This window comes from Ixodes scapularis, unplaced genomic scaffold (genome assembly GCF_016920785.2).
Source record: "Ixodes scapularis isolate PalLabHiFi unplaced genomic scaffold, ASM1692078v2 PGA_scaffold1__304_contigs__length_218370807, whole genome shotgun sequence".
Taxonomy (NCBI): domain Eukaryota; kingdom Metazoa; phylum Arthropoda; class Arachnida; order Ixodida; family Ixodidae; genus Ixodes; species Ixodes scapularis.
In genome coordinates, this window is record NW_024609846.1 from 208,358,248 (window position 1) to 208,380,094 (window position 21,847).

The 21,847-nt window shown below is 49.5% G+C and overlaps 2 protein-coding genes across 2 annotated transcripts in view; one reads left to right on the forward strand and one right to left on the reverse strand.

Annotated features, from left to right (window-relative positions):
* Positions 1 to 21,847, reverse strand: part of LOC8039459 — a 115,061-nt gene that overhangs the window by 69,390 nt on the left and 23,824 nt on the right. The gene's annotated exons all lie outside the window — the stretch shown is intronic.
* LOC8039460 (glutamate receptor ionotropic, kainate 2) lies at positions 13,193 to 21,528 on the forward strand. Its single transcript, XM_040206270.3, has 6 exons — positions 13,193 to 13,258; positions 13,985 to 14,075; positions 15,147 to 15,374; positions 15,812 to 16,117; positions 16,956 to 17,240; positions 21,247 to 21,528. Exons 1-6 carry the CDS (start codon positions 13,224 to 13,226, stop codon positions 21,526 to 21,528), a joined length of 1,227 nt encoding a protein of 408 aa, XP_040062204.3. The 5' UTR covers positions 13,193 to 13,223.

Below are 21,847 nucleotides of genomic sequence, written 5' to 3' on the forward strand. Positions count from 1 at the left end.
ATCCCTTACCTCACCCGGCCGGTGCTATTATGAGCCTGTCTCGTAATAGCATCCAAGGGGAGGGGAAGAGAAGATAGGAATGGCGACGGAAACAAAGAACAATAAAAACCACATCCCGAGACACGAGAAAAAAAAAACAAGACAGACCAGCTTTCGCGAAATTTCACTAGGCTCGCCGACACCTTCCTCCAAAGAACGAGTAGGGACTGCGTGTCGGAACACGCGAGAAACAAAACAAATAAAAGGCAGCGCTAAAACTGATTTGCATCTTTGAGATCTCTCGCACAGGACGTGCGAGAGATTTCCGCGTCGACTTCGAGGGATCGTGAAATCGTGTCCAGCATCCTCCCAAGCTTCATGGAGTCATGGTTAAGCAAGACACGACGATGTTCCAAACAATGCCATTAGTTTTCTTTTTCTCCTTTTAGTTATTCCACGACTAAAACGAGGCAGCCGTGAGTGCTGTCAACCCTGGGAAGTTTTGTTTATGATTACAGAGTTTTCTACGGATACGCGCCGTTTCGGCCCGTCACATGTGCGTGCGGTAACACGACCGCATAAACTTTAAAACGACGGTGCAACGATCTTTGTACTTTGCGCCAATGCCGCTTCTAATGAATCTGGCGTTTATAACCTATGAAAACTAGTTTTCCTCGCCACACAGTGATAGTCGCAGAAAAAAAAAATAATGAAAAACAAGCAGCGTTCACGCCCTTATCTCGATCTGAAGCCGATTGTATGTCGCCAATGCGTATCACAGATATGTGCGCTGGCAACGCGCCGAGTTCCAGACATTGTTAGGGTTTGTTTACAAACATGGAACTGCCGCTTGCGACCCAGCGAATTCCGGTAACTCCGTCTTTGCAAGCCAGTCGAGCTTGCTTATGTCACCAGGGCTAAAAACCATAAATGCCACACGGAAAACAAAGTTGGGAGATTTAACGAGCGCCTTCGGATGTACAATATTACATCTTGGAGGAGGCAAGTTGGTTCACAGGAATACTCGAAACGTAACAGATACTGCGCTTCTTCGTCCTTTTGGCGTCCACCAGGAGAATTGGTGGTTTAACGTTTCATCGTTATTTCAAGCAGCTGTGTTAAAGGGGTCATGAAACACTTTTCCTACTTTTTCCTGTTTAGCTTTCCTCCTCAAATCATAAATCGCGCATTCTACCAAACAGTTCAAGGAGACGAAAAGAGGGGAGTCCCCTCTTGCTCGGAATCTCGTTTCTGTAGCCGGACACAGCCATGATCCCCCTAGAAGATTAATTAGCCCGTCGCTAAAAATTCAGACAAAAGTTGCTTTCCCCAACCCGTTCACCCCGAAGCTGACAGTGCTGGGGAAGCTACGTGTTCGTTGGGTCAGCCACACTTTTGCCACGTGATCACGCTCTCTCGCGCATACCCACGCGCAGAGAATGAGGTCAGGTGATGAAAGGGAGGCGGCTGATTGGTCGGGTAAGCCCGTAGCTTCCACCGCAATGTCAGCTTAGGGGTGAAGGGCATAAGGGAGGTCCGGTAACGTGCGACGTGCGTTTGGACCCGGTGACGCGCTTTGGGAACCGCGAATGTATCACAGTGAAAAGGCAGAGAGCTTACGAAGGGGAGGAGGTACGAAATAGTCCGCTGTGTTTTCAAACTTTCGTACCGAAAGTCAGGCTTTTGACTTTCTACCTTTTTTCTTTTGGCCCACTGAACGATGTGCGCATTGCGTAAAATCTTAATCTAAAGTGATTTATACACCTTTGCAAGTGGGATCCCAGCTTAACCTCGAACCGCGCGCCAAGGTGAGGCGGACGTACTCTCCAGCCAGGACGTTCGCTGGTTGTCGTACAATGTTGCCAAGCGTCTCTCGCCGAAGCGCACACCACTGAGCGCAGAAAGAAATTTAAAAATAACTATAAAACGTACACGTGTCGTCTTCGACCGCGAAAGAGCACGGATAATTAAATAAAATGCCTAAACTGGTAACAAATCGAAAAATTTCAAAAAGATCTAAAGTCTTTTAAAGCGCTCTTCAGAATCCGCCACAAGTCGCATGGCCTTCGCATCAACGATGGCTGCGCTCGAGGCAGCTCTGGCTTCCACAACATGCAGGAACAGAGGCTGCGATCGTTATAGAATCAGCTCCAACCCTTGAAGATGCCCGTCCTACAATATGTGATGCTACGATTCTGTGTGGATACCTTTGTTCCGAGACAGTAAGTGTGCCGCTAACGTAAGCCATCGGCGATGCAGCAAACGGCACCATCTTGTCATCGCGCACCCCAGCATGGCGGAAACGGTACGGGCCGCCAGCATCACTCAAAATGGCAGCGCACAGGAGCCTTTCTTGCAAACGTGTATACAAGCCCAAAATTCTTTTCATGGGCCCTTTAAGGTGGCCTTTGTTCATTCTCTTTATGAACCGAAAGTTCCCTGGGACGTCGAAGTTTCCGAACGCCTGTGACTGCTTATGACGAGAAAATACACTGAGGCCAGCTATCGAAAAAAAAAAAAAAGAAAACATCAATGTATTTTAACGCAAAACACGTGTTTTCAGTCAATCTGGATTGCGGTGCGTTTGGCACATGCTTCTCTCGTTTCCGACGCGAGCACGAGCCAAAGAAGCAGGTGCTCGCGTCGCCGGACTCACTCCCTGTACTAGGGTGGCTAGAGAGTTGGGTGTGTCGAGCGCGCCGGCTCTCCCATGCATCGCCGCGGCCGGTTTGGAAAATCACCGTCAGGGGCGCTCTAATCAGCCTGTATGCTAGGCGCGCGCAGCTGGCGCACTGATTTCCGTGCGGCAAGGCGGGTAGCGACGAGTTCATGCCCGCTTTCATCTGTTCGTTAGCGCTCGTGTGAATTTGTTTAACCGTTCCTGCATGCCCGTCAGTCAGGTGACACGCGGAGACCATGGGCATTGCCCCGTCAACCTCCGGCGTAAAGAAAAAGCAGAGAGCAAAGCACCTCTTCGTTCCAGGATGCACGACAAGCTACAGGCCTGCAAAAGAAAAACACACGTTGTTCACCGTCCCGAAGGACCCAGTCCTCTTCTCTCAGTGGGACAGGAATATTTCGAGGGGAGACACGCATCTTCAGGAAAACTCTGTGGTGTGCGCACTTCACTTCGACAAGCGGTACATCGAGCGATACTTGTCTAAAGTATCGCTCGATCCGTTCGAGATATCGCTGTATGAGTCATGTTTTGGGGCTCGTAGCGTCCTGCTGAACACGTCTGCGGCCAGCGTTGGGAAGTACTTTAAGTACAATGTACTGAAGTACATTGCGCTTAAATTACTACTTAAATTAGATTTAGGAAACTTGTACTTTACTTGAAGTACATTCTCTGAGTATGTACTGTATTTTTTTTTCTGCTACTTTCCGAGGAACGTACAATTCCCGAATTTCAAAGTACATTCCCCAAATTTGGTTTTGTTAAATTTTTATCACGAAATGATGCTTTCTCAACTCCTAAGAAATACTGGGAGGGATATTCTACTCTCACCAGAAACATAAGCAGACGACGCATCGCTCCGTTTGTTCTGGGGGCGGCTTTCCCGTAGCTTTTTGAACTCTCGCTACCTCTCGGTCGATCAGCGCAAGGGGAAGGTTTAAAATATTATGCGAACAAAATTAATCATAATGTAGCACCTGAGACTGTGGTGCTGAAAAATATCAAACTTTCGAGATGAATAAAAAGGCAACAAAGGAGAAGGTCACAATGTTTTGAGACATTCCCTTTTGTCTTTTTCTTCTATGTGAAAGTTCCTTAATTTTTTTCGCTCCTAAATCTCAGATGTCACGTTATGATTAATTACCACCAGCTCGCTTGCACACGCATTTTTTTTTCTTTTTATTAGGACATTTTTCTATGAGAGCTATGGGGCTGACGTCATGCTCCCTCCTATTACATTAACCCCCTTGGGTGCTACAATCCAGTGCAAGGGGTGCCAAATTCAGAAGAGGGTCTTCTGAATTTGGCTTCCTTCCTGGAAAAAAAAAAAAAACTACTTTGTGGCCACTTGACTTTATCAAATATTCGCCGCTGTTTTTGAGGCATTGCATCCTTGATTACCCCTGGGCAATGCATACCGATTAAAAAAAAATCACTGTATAGGGGAATGGAAGGGCATCATGAAAGATTGTGTTAAAACACTTGTACTATACATTGAAAGTACATTGTACTTATAATTCTTTACTTCAAGTACGTTGTTCCCAGTGTATTTCATACAAATTTACTTAAAGTACATCACGTCTCATTTACTTTGTACTTTAATTACCTGAAGTATCTTTTAGATGTATTTTACCCAACCCTGTCTGCGGCCTTATTTTCTGAAATCCGAATTTCGGTTCAGCATCCCTTTAAGCTGGTTGCATGCACTTTTCAGCACGACTTTATGAAGCTGACCTTTCGCGTCGTCAACAGGAAGGAGCGGGCGTCAGTGACAGACACGAGCCTAGGAATGTATGCATGCATATACAACAATAATCCCGTGTAAAAGAGGTTGTGTAAAAGACGTAAATAAAATTTGGAATGTTTTTCGTCTTCAGCGGTGGTTTACATTCGCAATCTCCCCGCCCCCGATGATCCCCGTTTTTAGCGTCTGCATGAGAGAATTCACCAAAAAGCACCGGTATTGGTGAAATAAATAAACTCCGATAAACATCCGCCGATTTTTGTTATAAATAAACACCCTATGATGTATAATATGTTACTTCGCTCACTCTCTTTTAAAATCGATTTTGTATTTCATTGCTAGTTTCTCACGTTGCATAAACGTGTAAAGTGCCAAAAATGCATTGTTTGCTTTGTGTCATGACAACTTTTCGCGTTGTTTCTCGCCAGCCATGTCTGCTCTTGAATCACAGGGGAATTGCTCCAGAAGTATCCAGCGTCCTCACACATATTTTAATGCTAAAATGCCTGAGCCGTTCAGCGTCGATTCATTTGATAGACGTAACACAGCGGCTTGAAACGCGAAATTTCGTCACGGCTGCTGATACCTTAGCAGGCGTTTCCCGTATTTTGAAAACATATTACACAAGAAAAAATTAAAAAAAAATTGCCTTATTTTTTATATTACCCCGTGAGCGTTGCGGTGAGAAGAGAACGACTTCAAATGCGGATTTACCTTCGTCGACGCTCCAAAATCAAGTCGACTATCGAATCCAGGTTTATCAGACATTCATTATGCCACACCAATTAATTTTGCAAAAAAAACACAGCCGACAAGTGGCCGGGAAAAGGTCCGCACGCAGCGCATTTCGGCCCCAGCGCAGCCAAAATGCCACTGACGCCGCGGTAGGATAGCATACAGGGCTTCCGAGGCGCCTCCTGGCGACAGATTTCCTTTGGGTGCCGCGCGCCGGCCGCCGCTCGACACACCCAACTCTCTAGCCACCATACCTGTACAGAGCAAACTAGTGAATAAGTGTTAAATGAAAAACTTTTTCCTCGGGTCTGAAAAGAGCCCCTGTGCATTCTGTGCAATTCTGTGCTGTGCAATTCTGAACAGTTTCACAGTTCTATGCTCGTCAAAAAGTGAATAATAAAAAAAAGGAAGACATGGTTCCGGTATAGCGGTCCAGTTTTCATTGCGATTTCTCACCTGAACGAGCCAACAAAATCCCTGGAAATTCGTTTATTTAACAAGGAACAGGTAGTGGACTCATTTCATCGACAGAAAATGACTTCAGGGTTCCTACTTCCATGTACTGCTCCACATCCCTTCACAACATTACGTTTAGAGAAATTCCGCGATTTTTGCTTCGAAGCATAACTGGCATCCGGTGTTCTCTTTCCGATAACAGGAAGCTGTCATGAAACGTGGTCTTGCGATACACGAAATCTCAAAATTGGGCACCGGCGGCGGCTAACGTCTTTTACTTTTTTCCTATCTCGCTTAACAGGAGCAAGTACGCTCGAAAAAAACTGTCCGCGGCAGGCGGAAATGCAGGGCGCTATTACGTGCGGCGGCGGCCCAGAAAGACACACACACGGCGGTGACTCAGCGGGCGGCAAAAGCCTCGCCACTTTCCTCTCGGCTTTCCCATGACCCAGCTGGGCGCGCAACTGTATCGACTGCACAGCGCAGAGAACGGGCCGACCGCCGCCGGCCACACCAGCATTGATCGAATCAAAAACACCACAAAACCACACAGAGCAAGCAGTCACAGTCGCGAGTGGACCAACTGTCCACAACGAAACAACGAGAGCAGACAACTGGTAACAAAGGGCGAGAGACGGCAAAATAATTCGCGAGAGAGAGAGCTTCTGGGGAAGTCCATTCTCTCTCCCATGGACGTCAACAGTTGGCCGTTCGGCCCCGCTGACAGTATACGGTGAAAGCTGCACCCTCGTTAAACGAGTAGTACGCCTAGTCGCCGTTTCAGGGTTACGACGAGTTCAGCACCCACGTCCCAAAGAGAGGTCACGTGACGAAAGGGAGGCTGTTGATTGGTCCGGCGGGCGCACTGCTTCCAGCCCACTGTCAGCTGGGCGGCGAGTCGAACGGCGACCCAGTCGGACGGCGGGGGGAAGCGGGGGAGAGAGGCGCCAGCCAGCGAGGCGTGGCAGCGGCAGACAGCGAGTGAGTCACGCCGATCGCAGCAGCGAGCGACGAGCCGCTCGAGTTCTCCGTCGCAATGCTCGCGCATTCGGCGGCCAGACAGGCGCGACCGCATTTGATACGGGCAGAATACGGGGCACCGCCTGCTGCCGCAACTCGACGGAGTACACGTCACCCCCCCCGCACAATAACACAAGCACTCGCGCGCCCCCGGGGACGAAAGGGATGCTGCCGTTACACACGTTTTGGGGTACCCCGTATCTATACTACGTAACCCCCCCCCATGCCTCGATACGCACGCATAAAAAGCCAAGTATGCAGAAACACGGTTCAAGGTCCGAGGGGTTGCTATAAAAAATAAACCTCATAAAAGATACAGGATGTCAACCGAAAGGACCTTTTTCAAGTTGACCCAATAATAATTGAAAACGAGCCTGTAGGTGAATAGATACGAATACACGAAAGGATAAAACACCGAAGACGGGACGGAAACAGGACGTCTTTCAACACGAGGCGTTCACTTCCTCGAGCAGTTTCTTTCACGATGCTTGATGGAGACTGGCAGCTGCATCCATGATGAACCCGTGCCCCGCTCGGGCGCTGAATACCCGCACGAATATTTTTTTTTTTTCTTCCATTTGAGAGGGAAGCACTCTTTCCATCGCGTCAAGTTCACGAGAAACTTCTTTCTGCATTACTCGGCAGCATGGAGTCCAGTTGTTGCACCAGAACCCAAATACCCGATCTACACGGGGATGAGGCAAGTCCTTGCGAAGGAGAGGCCCAGCGAACGCAATCGGAGGCGAAGTTCAGTCGTTTTTGAAATGAAGATGGCAGCTTCCAGAAAAAACACCGGGCTGAAGACCAAAAAAAAAAAAAAGCAGTTGGAGTTTGGACGACACGTGGCTCGAAAAACGTTGGCAGTAACAACTGAAAACATGAAACAAGTCCCGTTTCCGCCCCCGTCCTCGATGTTTTATCCTTTCATGTACTCGTACGTAAATTGACCGACTTTTACGGCCTTTTTCTGGCTATTTCATAAAAGCTCCCCGACAGACACCTAAGGGATAGGACCTGTCTGAAGGGCACGTGACGATAGGAAAAAACTGGTATATCTGACGGCTCCCCCAGATCGATTCTCGAGATGCCACCCGAGCAGCAGAAATGAACTTAGCCGCCATGTTGTGTGTGGAGAGAGCGTACGTAGAAAAAGCCCGTTTGGGAGTGAGTGGGGAAGCTCGAAAGACGAGCTCTCGCGTCGTGAAGCCATTCGGCAATCTGGAAGCTCGCCATCAGCACGCGCTCAGTTAGCAGTCGCGCACGCAGTCATGACCGCCAGTAATACTCCCTAGAGCTCGCGCTGCAGAACCTAAGGAACCTGGGTTCCATCCCCACCCCTGCCCGTTTCGATCTGGATGAGCATCGTACCGGCGTGCGGTCGTGTATCACTGCTGCGTGGTGCACGTTAAAGACCCCAGGATAAGGGTTGTAGCGCACTGGCTAAATTGCTCATCTACAGCCGAGACACCAGAGGTCCGTTAAGGCCGACCAAGTCGTGGACTGCATGTATAAACATACACCTAGGTCCTATTCGCGGCGAGAAGTTTGGGTAGCGCCGCCTGGTGGAATGTTTTCATAACCCAGAGTGAGAACACTTCCACTTCCTCTGCTGGCACAAGCACGCACAATGCCAAGCGTCCGTGCACTATGAAAATTAAAACCACCGCGTGAGTAACACGCGCACTACCCATAGCGAGGAAAACCGAAGCGCCCCTCGCGAGCGAATAGAAACAATTTTTTCCTGCCTACCTGTGAAACATATAGAAGGTAGGCGCCATAACTAATATATTTATATATATATGGTTGTATGCAATCAGACATATGTACACACGCCTCCTTAATGTGTTGCAGTTTTCTTTTTTTTTGCGGTACATTAATGCTCAACTAATAACTATACCCAAACACGCCGATAGACAATATTTGAGATGCTTCCAAATTATGGGAAAGAATAAGTGGGTTATTACTTCTAGTTTATTATATTTGCAGTGCTCCTTTAAACATCTGAAGAAAAAAAAGTGAAAGTCGTTTACCACTCCCTGTAACGCCGAATTGGAGCGCAGCTCTTGAGGAGGAGGAGGGGAGGGTACTGAGGGCCACGTGTTCTTGGGGGGGGGGGGGTCACGTGACCCCCCCGAGGGCACGTGACCTTGGTGGGGTCACGTGGGGGCAAACACGTGCCCCCTCAGAGGTCACGTGACCTCGGGAGGGGGTCACGTGACTCCCCAGGTCACGTGACCCCCTGGGTCACGTGACCAAAATTTTTCCGCTAGATTTAGCGGGGAAATTTTTTCCGCTAGATTTAGCGGGGAAAGTTTTTCGCTAGATTTAGCGGGGAAATTTTTTCCGCTAGATTTAGCGGGGAAATTTTTTCCGCTAGATTTAGCGGGGAAAGTTTTCCGCTAGATTTAGCGGGGAAATTTTTTCCGCTAGATTTAGCGGGAAAATTTTTTCCGCTAGATTTAGCGGGGAAATTTTTCCGCTAGATTTAGCGGGAAAATTTTTTCCGCTAGATTTAGCGGGGAAATTTTTTCCGCTAGATTTAGCGGGGAAATTTTTTCCGCTAGATTTAGCGGGGAAAGTTTTCCGCTAGACTTGACGGGGAAATTTTTCCGCTACATTTAGCGGGGAAATTTTTTCCGCTAGATTTAGCGGGGAAATTTTTTCCGCTAGATTTAGCGGGGAAATTTTTTCCGCTAGATTTAGCGGGGAAATTTTTTCCGCTAGATTTAGCGGGGAAATTTTTTCCGCTAGATTTAGCGGGGAAATTTTTTCCGCTAGATTTAGCGGGGAAATTTTTTCCGCTAGATTTAGCGGGGAAATTTTTTCCGCTAGATTTAGCGGGGAAATTTACCCATAATGCACCGCGCGGTTACGCCGACGGCGACGCCGCTCAAGCCGGGAACGGGCCTTTAAGAGCTGCGCTCTAAAACGCGGCACCCGTAACAATATGTATATAAATTTAGAACTCCAGGACTAGATGCGTATGTGTGTACGTGTGTGTGTGTGTGTTGGGGTGTGTGGGTGAGGGGGACAGGTATTTCTTCTCACGGTGTCACAATCAATCTTGATAATCGTGGTTTCTTTTTTTTCATTTTGTTTTATGTCCGTCTGACTGACTGACGGCTGATTCGCACCAATAACTCTTCACCGTCATGCTTCGAGGGATTGTGCATGCCGGATGTACAACCGGAAAGAATTCCGTTGAGATTCAAGCATTCAATAGCCCTAAAAAAGTGAAAGGGGCACGGAAACGAAATGTCTGCACTTGCTTGCTTAGATGTGGTCTACATTGTGCCGACAGCCCAGTAATACCTAGAATTATGTTGCTCAGCTGCCGGCAGAGAAGTCCAGAAAGCTAATTTTGAAACGAAGTAACATATTTCAACATTGCGTCTGGTGGCGGTTTGTGAAGCTCCGTGGAAAGCAGCGCCAGTTTGCGGCAGAATGGCTCGCCGTAAAGTTACCCACTCCTGAATGTGACTTAGCGGAACACGCTATCCAGTTGACTACGTTGTGCATGTTAAAGCTTCCACAGTGCTTCCGCAACGTGCATTCCATACCTTCAAGAACGCCGTTTTTTGCGGACGTTAGGAAGGAGCTTGATCCGAGGATGCCGGGACGTCTGCCAGGCCAACCATACCCTCCCCGTCCCCGCCCCCCAGGCCAACCGCACCTAAGCGGTACAACTTAGGCCCGTCAATGCCATTTGGAAGTAAACGCGAGAAAGCGCCGCTGTCGTGCTAAAAGTGCCGAGCTGAGTACACGCTGTCCATCGTCCCCACTATAGAACTACACGCACATCGACGCGACCCAACGTAGCGAGCGATTAAACACAGAGAAGCAAAACAGGCCCCACGGGGCCACCAGTGCGCATCTGTGTCGCCCAAGAGGTTCCCAAATCGGTTCGAGACCTCGACATCGAGAAAAACAAACACGGCCATGTCGTGACGGTTTCTCATCGGCTTCGTGCAGCAGCTCAGAATCGAACACCTAGATCGTATCTGGGATCACGACATGGAGACCACTTATTTTTGCTTCTTGGGACACGCACACACGACGACGGTTTAGGAAGACGCTTCTGCTCCGTTCAGCCCTACAAAGCTGACAGTGCGGTACGAGCTAGGCGCTTGCCGGACCATTCAAACACCTCCCTTTCGTCGCTTGCCCCCGCTCTCCGCGCGTGGATATGGGAAGGGAGGAACGTGGTCACGTGGTGAAAGACAGACGTGCGATTGGTCCAACGGGGACGTAGCCTGCATCGCGCTGTCAGTTTTCTCCTAAAGCAACAGCTCCCGCCGTGACACGTGGCGGGCCCCGCTTCAACGCGGGCATGGCACCGCGCAGGCGAGCCGACCAATGCAAATTCGGCTCGTGGTCAACAACGCCCAACAAACATCTGCAATATTTTTCTTTTCTTTTTTTCATCTTTATTATGCTAGTTCAGGCGAAGCCCCGCCACGAGCCGACGCAGCCCGCCCACACCAAGTCGTGCTCAATTCGCAAAATAGAAGCCACGAACGATCGTGCCGACAACGAACCCACCCACTACTCGCTGATGTTTCGTTTTTCGCTGTTACCGCTCACAAAAGGACGAAAAGGTTGCAACCGCTTTACCGGGAGCGAAACTGGGGGCGCTCGGAGGACACGGGCTAGAGAAGGAGGGTGGAAGGGAGAGAACGAGCCCCGGTCGAGGTCCGAGCACCCGCACAAGTTGCAGCAGACGACACCCGGAGTCGGTCGTGAAGGCGCGAACCCCGGAGTCCCAGCGATGGCTGCCAAGTATCGGAACACCACTTTGAGACTAAGCAACGTCGGGGTGAGGAACAGATCACGTCACTCCATCGTAGGAAGCACCGTAGCAACTTTTGTGCTCTTTTTCTCCAACTTCGGAATAGAGAATCGCACTCGTTCACGACGACAAACTTAAATGTCAATGCACCTGCATTACCAAAACAAAGAGAGAAAGAAACTTTCGAACGACGCGTAATGCCCGTGTCCCACTAGAGCGATAGACAGAAACAAAAGACAGCGACAAGCCTCAAACCCGTGCAGCATGCTCGCGATGGTGCCTTTGGCGGGCGTTTAGTCGTTCGGTGCTCGTGAAGTAAGCACGAGCGACTGCCTTCCAAAGATACCATCGCGCGCATGATGCTCGTGTTTCAGCATAGCCTCCTTTATTCTACAAAGCCTCTCGAATCGCGAGACTCTGGTTTGAGGCTTGTCGCTCTCTTGTTTCTGTCTGTCGCTCTAGTGGGACACGAGTATAAGGGTTTAAAAGTGATTAGGCAGCGCGCTTGCTAATCATAAACTTCTCATCTGCGTCTTTTAAGGTGTTTGAAGCGTTATCAAAGAGGCCTTTTCCTCAGCCAGGCGCACGTCATTAAAGACCTTCCACAACTCGGAGTATCCGTGCTTCAAAGCGCGTGTTTCATGGTCCTCGTTCGACGGCTTCATCCTTTGCTCACCACGCAACATACGAAATCGCATATAGAACAGCACCAAATTAGCGCACGGCATCGCTCACAGCTTGTCGTTTCCGACGCTCAACTGGACTATTACATTTGCTATCCCATGTCTTCCGCTGTGCAGGCACAACCACGATCTGCAACGTCGTTGGGAACAAGCGGGTAGTTTATAAGAACCCCTCGAATATCTTGCAACACGGAGGACCATCGATCAGACCACTTGATAGTATTTGGTACATCGACAGCAATTAAGCTAATTAAAAAGAACTATCAAATACGATGCTATTGAGAAAATACATCAATGTATTCATACAGATGGACATACCAAGTTTCGCGTAGCACTGCCTCGCGGCCACATCGTCGTTAACCGACCTGAAAACTCTACAATCTTTAAGTTTCGGTGCCCAAGCCTGCGCTTACAACACGCAAGAGAGATGCAGCATTGTAATACTTCGTCCACCCTTAGGACAGTTCAGTGTAGGGAGCCTTCATGTGCGCTGGTTCAGTGGAAACTACAGCATGCTCGTTGGAGCAACCATACGTCTATCTTTCGCCCCGTGATTCGATTCCCGCCCATACCCACGTGCAGAGAGAGGAGACAGGTGATGGTAGGCAGCAGGTTGAGTGGTCCGGCGAGCACGCAGCTCTCGCCGAGTATACACCAGCATGGAACGTCAGAGGAGAACCAACGACCCGAAAACCGTGTCACCCCGAGCCTGGGGATCCGTATCTGGATCTCTCCACATGCGATCGTAATCTCGGTTACACGGCGTCTTCTCCGCAATAAGCCTCGGTCGAGTTGCGGGCACCTCAGCTGGGATTCGAACTGGCCACCTGGGGATACATAGGCCGGAGTTGTCGAGGAGCGGCGGCAGAGGAACGTCGGCAAATGAAGCGCAAAAACTTTCTTACTGGAGAGTTAGTGGACCGTTCTGAAACCTCCAATAACGACACCTGATGACCGTACCATGCGTGCGCAAAGGCACCGGCGTAGCATCGGGTATCGATATCGGTACTATCTATTAAAATTCCCTGTGTAGTGGCTCTATATAGTGTCACCCCTCCCTTCTCGCTGCAGTGGTACCCGTACGTGTTTACCGTCAACCAGCAGGACGGGACGTTCCGTCTCAAGGGCATCACAGGCTCCATGATCGACTACATCCTCGCGTCCATGGGAATCAAGTGAGTGGTGAAAGACCGAATGGCTGCAAGTCTTAAAGACAAAAAGAAGAAATGAAAACTTCCCATCCCGTCCCGGCCCGGCGGGATGGGATGCCTCCCTGATCGACCCGACCCGGGCCCGGGCCGGGCCGGGCCGGGCCCGGCCCGATGAGATAAGATATGAGATGGCTTCCTGATCAGGCCCGATGGCGCGCCTCCCTGACCAGCCCCGACCCATGGCCCGGCCCGATGGGACGGTGATAAGGGGCCGGCACTTTCGATGCATGAATTCGAACCGATTTGTTTCAGTTTTCCAATGCACGCAGAGCTAATCGCCGCGACTTAGTCGGGTTTTCAATACGACACGCGCATTACAGGTGCCTCATGACAAGCAAAGAACAATACTTTATCAGTCTCTCTACTGAGTGAATCATGTTCACAGGCTGCGCGACAGCTTCCGTTGACAACCGCCGAGTGGCGCGACGAGGGCGAGAATTCATCCAGTGCTTTAGAGAGGCTTTCACTGCGTCGTTCGCGTTTCTTTCGTTCAGGACTGTAGTTTTAAGATCGTGCGAATTCGCTACAATGTCAGGTCTCACATTGCTAAGAGGAGGAAAACAAAGAAATTTCTCGAAGAGGTGAACATTCTTGCACTGTAAAGTGCGGGGGTGGTGGAGGAAAAAGCGAACAAGAAGCGAAGCAACGTAACGCCAATTCGGGAATCCCACCGCGGACGCCCACTCGCAGATACCAGCTCGTGGATCCGTCGGACCACAAGTGGGGCAACCTGGAGCCGGACGGCAGCTGGAGCGGCATGATCGGACAAATAAACAGAAACGTAAGCGCCGGGCCCAGCGCCCCATCGAGCGTTTAAAACGGAGCACCCGTTGCGGCCGGACGGGCTCGTAGACGACGCGGGGCAACACGCACGGCTAACAGTGCGGTTTCGGGGAGGCGTGGTCGTGCACACAGAAAGGCGCCAGGTGCTGGTCGGAAGTTTTGGAGAAAAGGAAAACAATAACAGATGTCCAGCGGTGCAATTCGCTTTGCTTCCGCAAAGTCGCACTGCAGGAAGATAACAAAACAGGGAACAGATTGGTTCGCGCCAAGCCCAGAGACCAATTTCGCGCCGCGAAGCAGCCATGCGAGTATACAAAGCCTCCACATTTCAAAGCAGGCTTTCTTTCCCCCTTTCTTGTTTTTTATTCCGTGCACGCATATGTGTTTCTATGGAACGAGCAAAATAACAACGGCACGTTTCAACACGTCATCTAGAACGAACTTCGGAGGAACGTTGATTATTGTCTGCGACGAGGCTTCGGGACCACGGGGAAAAGGAATGCGTGCCGCTACGCAACGTAGAAACGGCAATGTTCGAGGTAACTCCGCCCGGTCGTTGCAGTGCCCAACTATCCATCCGAGTCTGACTTCCCTACGGTCACTCTGCGCTCTTACGATTGCTACCTGGCCGGGAATGAAATTCTCTTTCCACAAACAACCACCGTAATCACGAAAAAAATTATTTTCCAACATTTTAATTATTTATCGATTTCTTACCTACAGGGACACAGCACAAAAACTATCTTCAATAAAAAAAAACGTACGGCACAAAATATCCCCCCCCCCCCCCCCCAAACAAGAAAATAATAGTAATTAGAGAAATACTGTATTTCCGCAGGGATATTCATTTCAGCGATTTCGAAACGTGATTCTGTTTGAATCTCGCAGCGTATTTATTTATTTTATTTTATTTTATTTATTTTTTTTGCGGGAAAGATTGTGACAGCGTGTCCTAAGAACTTAGTTTCTGGTTAGTTCTGTTTTCATTGAAGACGGATGCTTCTTCGAGTGTGACCTCTGGAGCTTCTGGTTGTATTCTTGCCAGAAACGACGCTCTCGTGACGCGCAGGAGGCGGACCTGGCCCTGGGGCCGTTCGTGCTCACCGAGAGAGAGGCCATGGTGGCCAACCCGTCGCCGCCGTACACCGACGAGGACATGATCATCCTGAGCGGCGTGGCCAAAGAGCACAAGTCCAACGTGTACGGCTACATCTCCGCCTTCGACCTGCACGTCTGGATGGTCCTGCTCTGCTTCCTGGGCTTCGTGGCCACCGTGGCCGTCGTCGCAGAATACCTGGTCAGTACACGGGCACTTTTGGGCAGACCTCCGGGTTTGGGCACACCTCCGGGAGTACTCCCGACGACGGGTCTTAAAAGGAACGCTGAACTTCCCTTACATTTTCTTTCTAGTGCCTAGGTAGGACACGTATGTTTAAATTCACTTCCCCTTGTTTTCTCGTTGTTTCGAGAGCTTTTGGAAGCTGGCAGACTCCTTGTACCTCCCGGTGTGCACGTCGCACGCGCTTACGGACGCTAGCGACATCCAGTTAGCTTCCACGAGAATGCGATTCCACATTAATAACTTCGACAAGACTCGGGGTGACAGCACGTCAATATAACGCCGACAGCGGGAGGGTTAAAAACGAAAGATGCTCAAGAGAAATCCCTGAACTGCTAGAAGAAAACCTATGTGAGAGTTGCTGAATTTCTCGTGCGTCCGCTCTTGCCCTACAGCTGTCCAACCCCGAGATGAGCATCCGGCAGCGTCGTCAGCGGCTGACGCGGATCTTCTGGACCTTCGTGGCGTCGGTGTTCCTCGAGAGCTCGACGTTCAACTTCACGAGCCACTCGCAGCGGCTGCTCTTCGGTTTCTGGTTCCTCATGATCGTCGTGCTCATGAACACTTTCGTCAGCTACATGGAGTCGGCGCTCATGCTCAAGGAGGAGACTGACCGCGTGGAAACCATCGAGCAGCTGGCCCTCCATCCCGACATACAGCCTATGGTCTTCGAGGCAGCGGGGTTCCTCCAAGTCATCAGGGTGCGTGTCTTGTAGCCTCACTATAAAGACGCTAAACGGGTTACGCTTCAGAGTATCAACCGATTCCCCATCTCAGAGTACACCACTCATAGACGGGAATCCTATCATATATAATGAACATCTCTCTCTCTCCCCCTCTCTTTCTTCGATTGCTTCGTGAGCGCCGCCGTCTTGTCTAGTGCAGAACGGGCGCAACTGGAGATAGTTACACGATTCAAGAATGCGGCTATCGGAGCTTTTGGATACGTTGTTAGGAAGCTAAGGGTATATCGTTTTGCGGACTCAATATTTCTGTAGCACGGAAACGAGTTTCGTGGATTTGAGACAACGTTTCAAATAATTAAGCAACAAACGGTTGACGTGTTGCTCTGAAGCGCAGATTATAAGATGGCTATGTCGCATTAGAAGTCTCAACTCCGACAGCCGATGGCATAGCAGTCCTTCCACGCATTTGGGTTGAGAATTAATTTCCAGGCTACACTGAAATAAGGCTAGCGTAACTGTGATAACCCTGCAACCGAATATCCCCAGTAAGATATTCCGCGTCCACCGGACACTTTGCTTTGACTACCCACAATTATAACGTAACACGCAGCTCATGTGTTTAACTCTGTACGAAGGCGGCAATCGAGTTTAGTGAGGGAGGCATTCTCGCACGCGCAATGTGCTCGAGCTACTTTCCTGGTAAGCCGGCTTAGCCTTCCTCAGAAGATATAGAGCAACCGGTAGACGATCCCCTCGCTGTTTCAGTCAACCATATCGGAAAGTCGATTGATGCTTGTACGTGCAACTCGTCCACGTGACTAGCCAACGTGAGGCTCGCGACGCTTTTCTGCAGGAAGCAGAGGGCCAGGCCTTCCAAAAAGTGCTGCGCATGATGGAGGAGTACGACCACGAAGAAGAGGTGCACGGCGAAGAGCTGTTCACGCCGCCATACCTATCCATGGTCCTCAAGCGCAAGGCCGTTTTCCTGATGGAGCGCATCTCGCTGCTTGCCAGGGTCTCTCAACACTGCTACGACGTCGAGCTCAAGGGACAGGGGCTCTTCCACCTGGGCCGCAAGCGCATCCTCCAGATCAAGATGGTCTTCTACGTGAGGAAGACCATGGACCCCGTGCTGCAGGCGAGTGCAACGCCTCGTTCGCTGCGGCTTCCACCGTGATAGCCACACACCGGAAAACTGCCTGTTAACTTTCAGCGATATTGGTAACGCGGTGTGAGTCTTGCTCTGTACCACAGTCCTGTCTTCTGTTTGGTCTCCCATATATTGAGCCTCGCTGTACGCCAAGCTTCCTTCCCAGATTGCAGAAAATGACTCTCTCGGGTACTCTTAGATGTCTTCGAGTAGTTTCGTAGATGGTCGACTTCCCAACGAGGATGCTCGCTTACACCTTCCCGGCATAAAACTGTGAACCAATGGCTCTCGTTCCCTCGTATGTAACAAAATTAAAGTCACGAGTCAGACCTAACCTCGTTAATTACAACGTCGACGATCCAGATGACAGCCACGTTGACAGGCGCCATTGCGCCCCCGGTCACACGACCAATACATCGTACGAAAAACTGTCTGCTTACACTGTTCGAGGAATGTACAGTGCGCCGCAATATGAAAGACCCACTGGGAGCGCGTGGCCGACGTGGTGGCTGACGGGGGCGCTGCGAGCGCTCCAGGCAATTCCATTCTGCTTCGAGGGGAGGACGCTCACTCGGGGCTCAGCAGAAACCAATAAGCGCGCGCTTTGGCTGCGCCCCGAGTGAGCGTCCTCCCCTCGAAGCAGAATGGAACTGCCCGGAGCGCTCGCAGCGCCCCCGCCAGCCACCGCCTCGGCCACACGCTACCAGTGCGTTTGTTTCATTATCACATACATTATATTATACACGCTAAATTACCAATTTAAAATGAATTGTTTTTAAAAGGTGTTGATATTCATGCAATGACGCTGGCAGAGGTACGAGCATTATTTTAGGGTTGTTTCTATAGGTACGGCTAAGGCATACGGATCGCTGTACCACTGTATACCACAATGAATGTATCAATTTTTTTTTCTCTCGTTTTTGTTTGATCTATGGTCTGTACATTTAAAATAGTGTTCTTTCTCTCAATGTAGCTATTTTCTTCGTTTTTGAAATTGCTTAGGAATCGCCTGCTGTGAAAAGGGCCAGGACCTCCGTCAAGCTGCTGGAGCAGCTTTTGGTCTCGGTCCCCCGTTTCAGGGATGAAACAAAATAAAGATTTATATTCATATTATTCATATTGTAGCGCACTGTACGTTCCCTGCATAATGGTTTTGTCATGATACAGAAAAAAAAATAAAACTCTGCGGAGATTATTCAAGCAGACGTGCTTCGAACATGCGCGAGGCATGTGCGCAGATACTTCGGTGATTACGTCTGCGGCGAACCTTTTTGCATGATGCATGGGCACTGCGAGTGCGGCTTCAGGTCGCCAAAGTCGCGAATACGAAACAACGCGAAGCACGGAACGAACGTTGAGAAACCGACAATCGACGACAACAAAATGCTCAGAATTTAAAACCACACTACGCCCAACGTCTCAGCATAACTACTCTTTTTTTTTTCGTTCCGGCATTTACTTTTTATTTAAGAAAGCTGCACATTTGTCGGTGAAAAAACGAAGTGTTGCGACAAAAATGACCTGCTCGCGGTTAAAAAAAAGAAAATTATATATATATATATTTGCATTGCGATAAATAAGCGCGGTGTTGGATGCTTGTCTCGATACCGATATATGGTAATACTCGAATATTTCAAACCGTTGGAAAGCCAAGGTTCATCTGCAAGTCAGCCAGCGCCGTGTTTGCAAAAGGTGGCGAGATCGTCGCCGTAGGAATTCGATGAACACGCATGGATGAAATAAAATTAGGTGCCAGCTTCACTTCCCGCAAATTTCACAGAAATCGGGGGTTTTCCTCCCCAAATCACGCCGGAGTGTCGAAGTAATTTTCGTCATCGTCGAAGAACCACAAAGAAGGATTAAATCACCGCCATTTCCTGTGTCGCAAACTGCATGGCTCATTATTCGTTGGTATTCCCACGTGGCCATTGTTCGCGTCGACTTTGCCATGAATAACTGGTATTCGCAGAGATCCAAAGAAGCGACATCGAATGGAGAATATAAAGGAGTGGAATGAAAGTGATACATATATTAAAAAAGAAGTATTAAATAACCTGTAAGCTATCTACCGCGCCTAAAACGTACTGATCACACCGCCCTTATATGAACGCGGGCCTCGAGCGCAACCATATAGAACGAGATATCATTAGTGCAGAAACGTACAAAAGCAGAGTCGATGTATGAAATGAGATTGTTTTCGTTTTGAGAGTTTCTTTTTACTTTAAGGTACACGCAACATCGTATAATCTCAACTAAAAAATGAAAGCCATTTACCACTCCCTGTAACGCCGAATTAGAGCGCAGCTCTTGAGGAGGAGGAGGGGAAGGGTACTGAGAAGGTGTATCCTTCCTCCCTTCTCCTTACCTCCTCATCCTGTCTGCTACTCCTCCCCCTTCTCCCGCGCGTTTTTCTACACGCGAAAACGCGACGCGCTATGAACGCTCGCGCGGAAGCTGACGCGGGGGCACCCGCATGCAGACAGCGCCAAGCACCGCCGGCCGCGCCTCATCAGCGTTGCCAGATAACAGAATTCTCAACACGCGATGTAAATGTTGACGCAAAAACTACAAAATGAGAATTAAATGAACAAATAAGTAAATAAAACGGGTTTGAGTGTAAAAAAAAACACCTTTTTAGTTTTTATATGGAAAATAAAAATGCTTTTGACCACTTTGAAATGTGCTGAGTACGAAACAGCGTACTGTGCAGGATCACGTGATAGTTCGACCGACCCTCATTGGGTGAGAGCCGCTTCGACGCCGCGGCGTGCGCGTCTTTTTCTGGGTCGGCTAGAAACCAACGCTCCCGCGTAAACGCGCGCCCGCGCGCAAGAAATGACGTCAGGTTGACGCCGACGCGCCTGAATCCAGCAAAAACGCGCCATGTGGTCTGCGCTTTACGGTTAAGGAAAACACGTTACGGTTACGGCAACGCCGATGCGTTGCGCAAACTCATTACGGTTACGGCGACACCGACGCCACTCAAGCCGGAAACGGGCGCCTAAGAGCTGCGCTCTAAAAGAAAACGATACGACAAAACCCAGCGACAAAACAAATGGGGCGGAGCTCCCTCTAACACCTCAAATACCATTCACCTCAACAACCGTAGTAAAAAAGGTGGTGCGGCTCCACGTGGAACGTTACTAATTTCACCCTTCCTGTGTTGAATGAATTAAAGGAGCGATGCAACAATTTTTGTACTGTGCACAAATACCGCTTAAATCGGATCCCTAACGTTAATGACCTATGAAACACGCGTTCGTTTTTCACCCCACGCAATAGAAGTCCCAGAAAAAAATTTAAGAAAAACGAGCGGCGTTCACCCCCTCAACTCGCAGCCAGAACAAGCGGCCACGTGATCTGGAGCCGATTATATGCCGCCAGTGTTGATCATAGCCACGCGCAGGGGTTGGCAAAGCGCAGGACACGCGCTGAGTTCCAGACATTGTTATGGCTCGGCTGTTGTCGTCGTTGCAGCGATTGGACACGGGTCACAACCCGAATGCTTCTCGAGCTAGCAATTGTCACGAGCCCAAGTCGAGTGCCCACGCAATGCTCGGGTCCAATCTGTGAACCGCATTCAAATATCGTCACTTGGGTGTACTGCGATCCCCGAGTTACGTCATCAAATTTTGCAAAGGAGAGATTGAATGAAAATGATCGCTTTTGTCCTTGAAATTACACCACAACAAAGGAGTTTCTTGGCCAATGGTGTTGCGTGTGAGTATCCTTGAGTCCGAGGTGTGCCAGTAAGCAAGTGTAGAGAGAAAAACATTCCAATTGAATATCGTTGCACAGCTCCTTTAAGATGGATTAGGTGCATCTTAGAATTGCTTCGTTATTTTATCAAGACGTACGTATACGTTTCAAAAGCCGAAATCATCACTTTTTCATTCGACAACCTAATCTTCTAAGAACCCCTTCCACGCATGGCGCGCGTTCACAACACCATGGTGACTCGGCATATTTTTTTTTTTCTCGATTGAACGCACAGGAGGAGATCTTCAAGCGGGTCCGGTGGATCATGGACAGCGGCCTGAACCTGCACTGGCACGAGGACCTGATCCCGGACCCCGGGCCGTGCTGGACCAAGTTCCACCCGGACCACCTGCACGACTACGCGTCCCTCAACTACCAGGACTTCGCCGTCATCTTCTACCTGCTGCTCTGCTCGCACGGACTCGCCTTCTGCGGCTACCTGTCGGAACTGGTGCTCTTCCACTGGTGCTGCCTCAAGAGCCGCAGCCGCATCGGACCCAACTCTTACCTCAACTGAGGGCATGGAAGATACTAATACACAGCGCGCAAAGCACGAGGACGTTGTAGAAGTATGCGGGACAAGCGCTGATAAAGCAGCACGCAACCACAGCGGAAGAACCCCAACACGCTAAAAATATAAACACTAACGTTTCTCATAATCATGACCACTTGTCAATAAAATTTCTCTTTTCTATGAATATCGATGCATTGATGTCCGACTGATGGCCCGTTCACACTCTTGCAACCGGCTATGACTGAGAAAGACCAGACCGGTTTTTAAGCCTTAAGCGCCGTTCACACTCTTGCGACCGAGAGAGACCAGACCGGTTTTTAAG

Coding starts and splice junctions, on each gene's coding strand:
- LOC8039460 (XM_040206270.3), top strand. CDS start 13,224: ATGATCGACTACATCCTCGCGTCCATGGGAATCAA. Junction 15,375..15,811: donor CCGTCGTCGCAGAATACCTG/GTCAGTACACGG, acceptor CTTGCCCTACAG/CTGTCCAACCCCGAGATGAG. Junction 16,118..16,955: donor GGTTCCTCCAAGTCATCAGG/GTGCGTGTCTTG, acceptor GCTTTTCTGCAG/GAAGCAGAGGGCCAGGCCTT.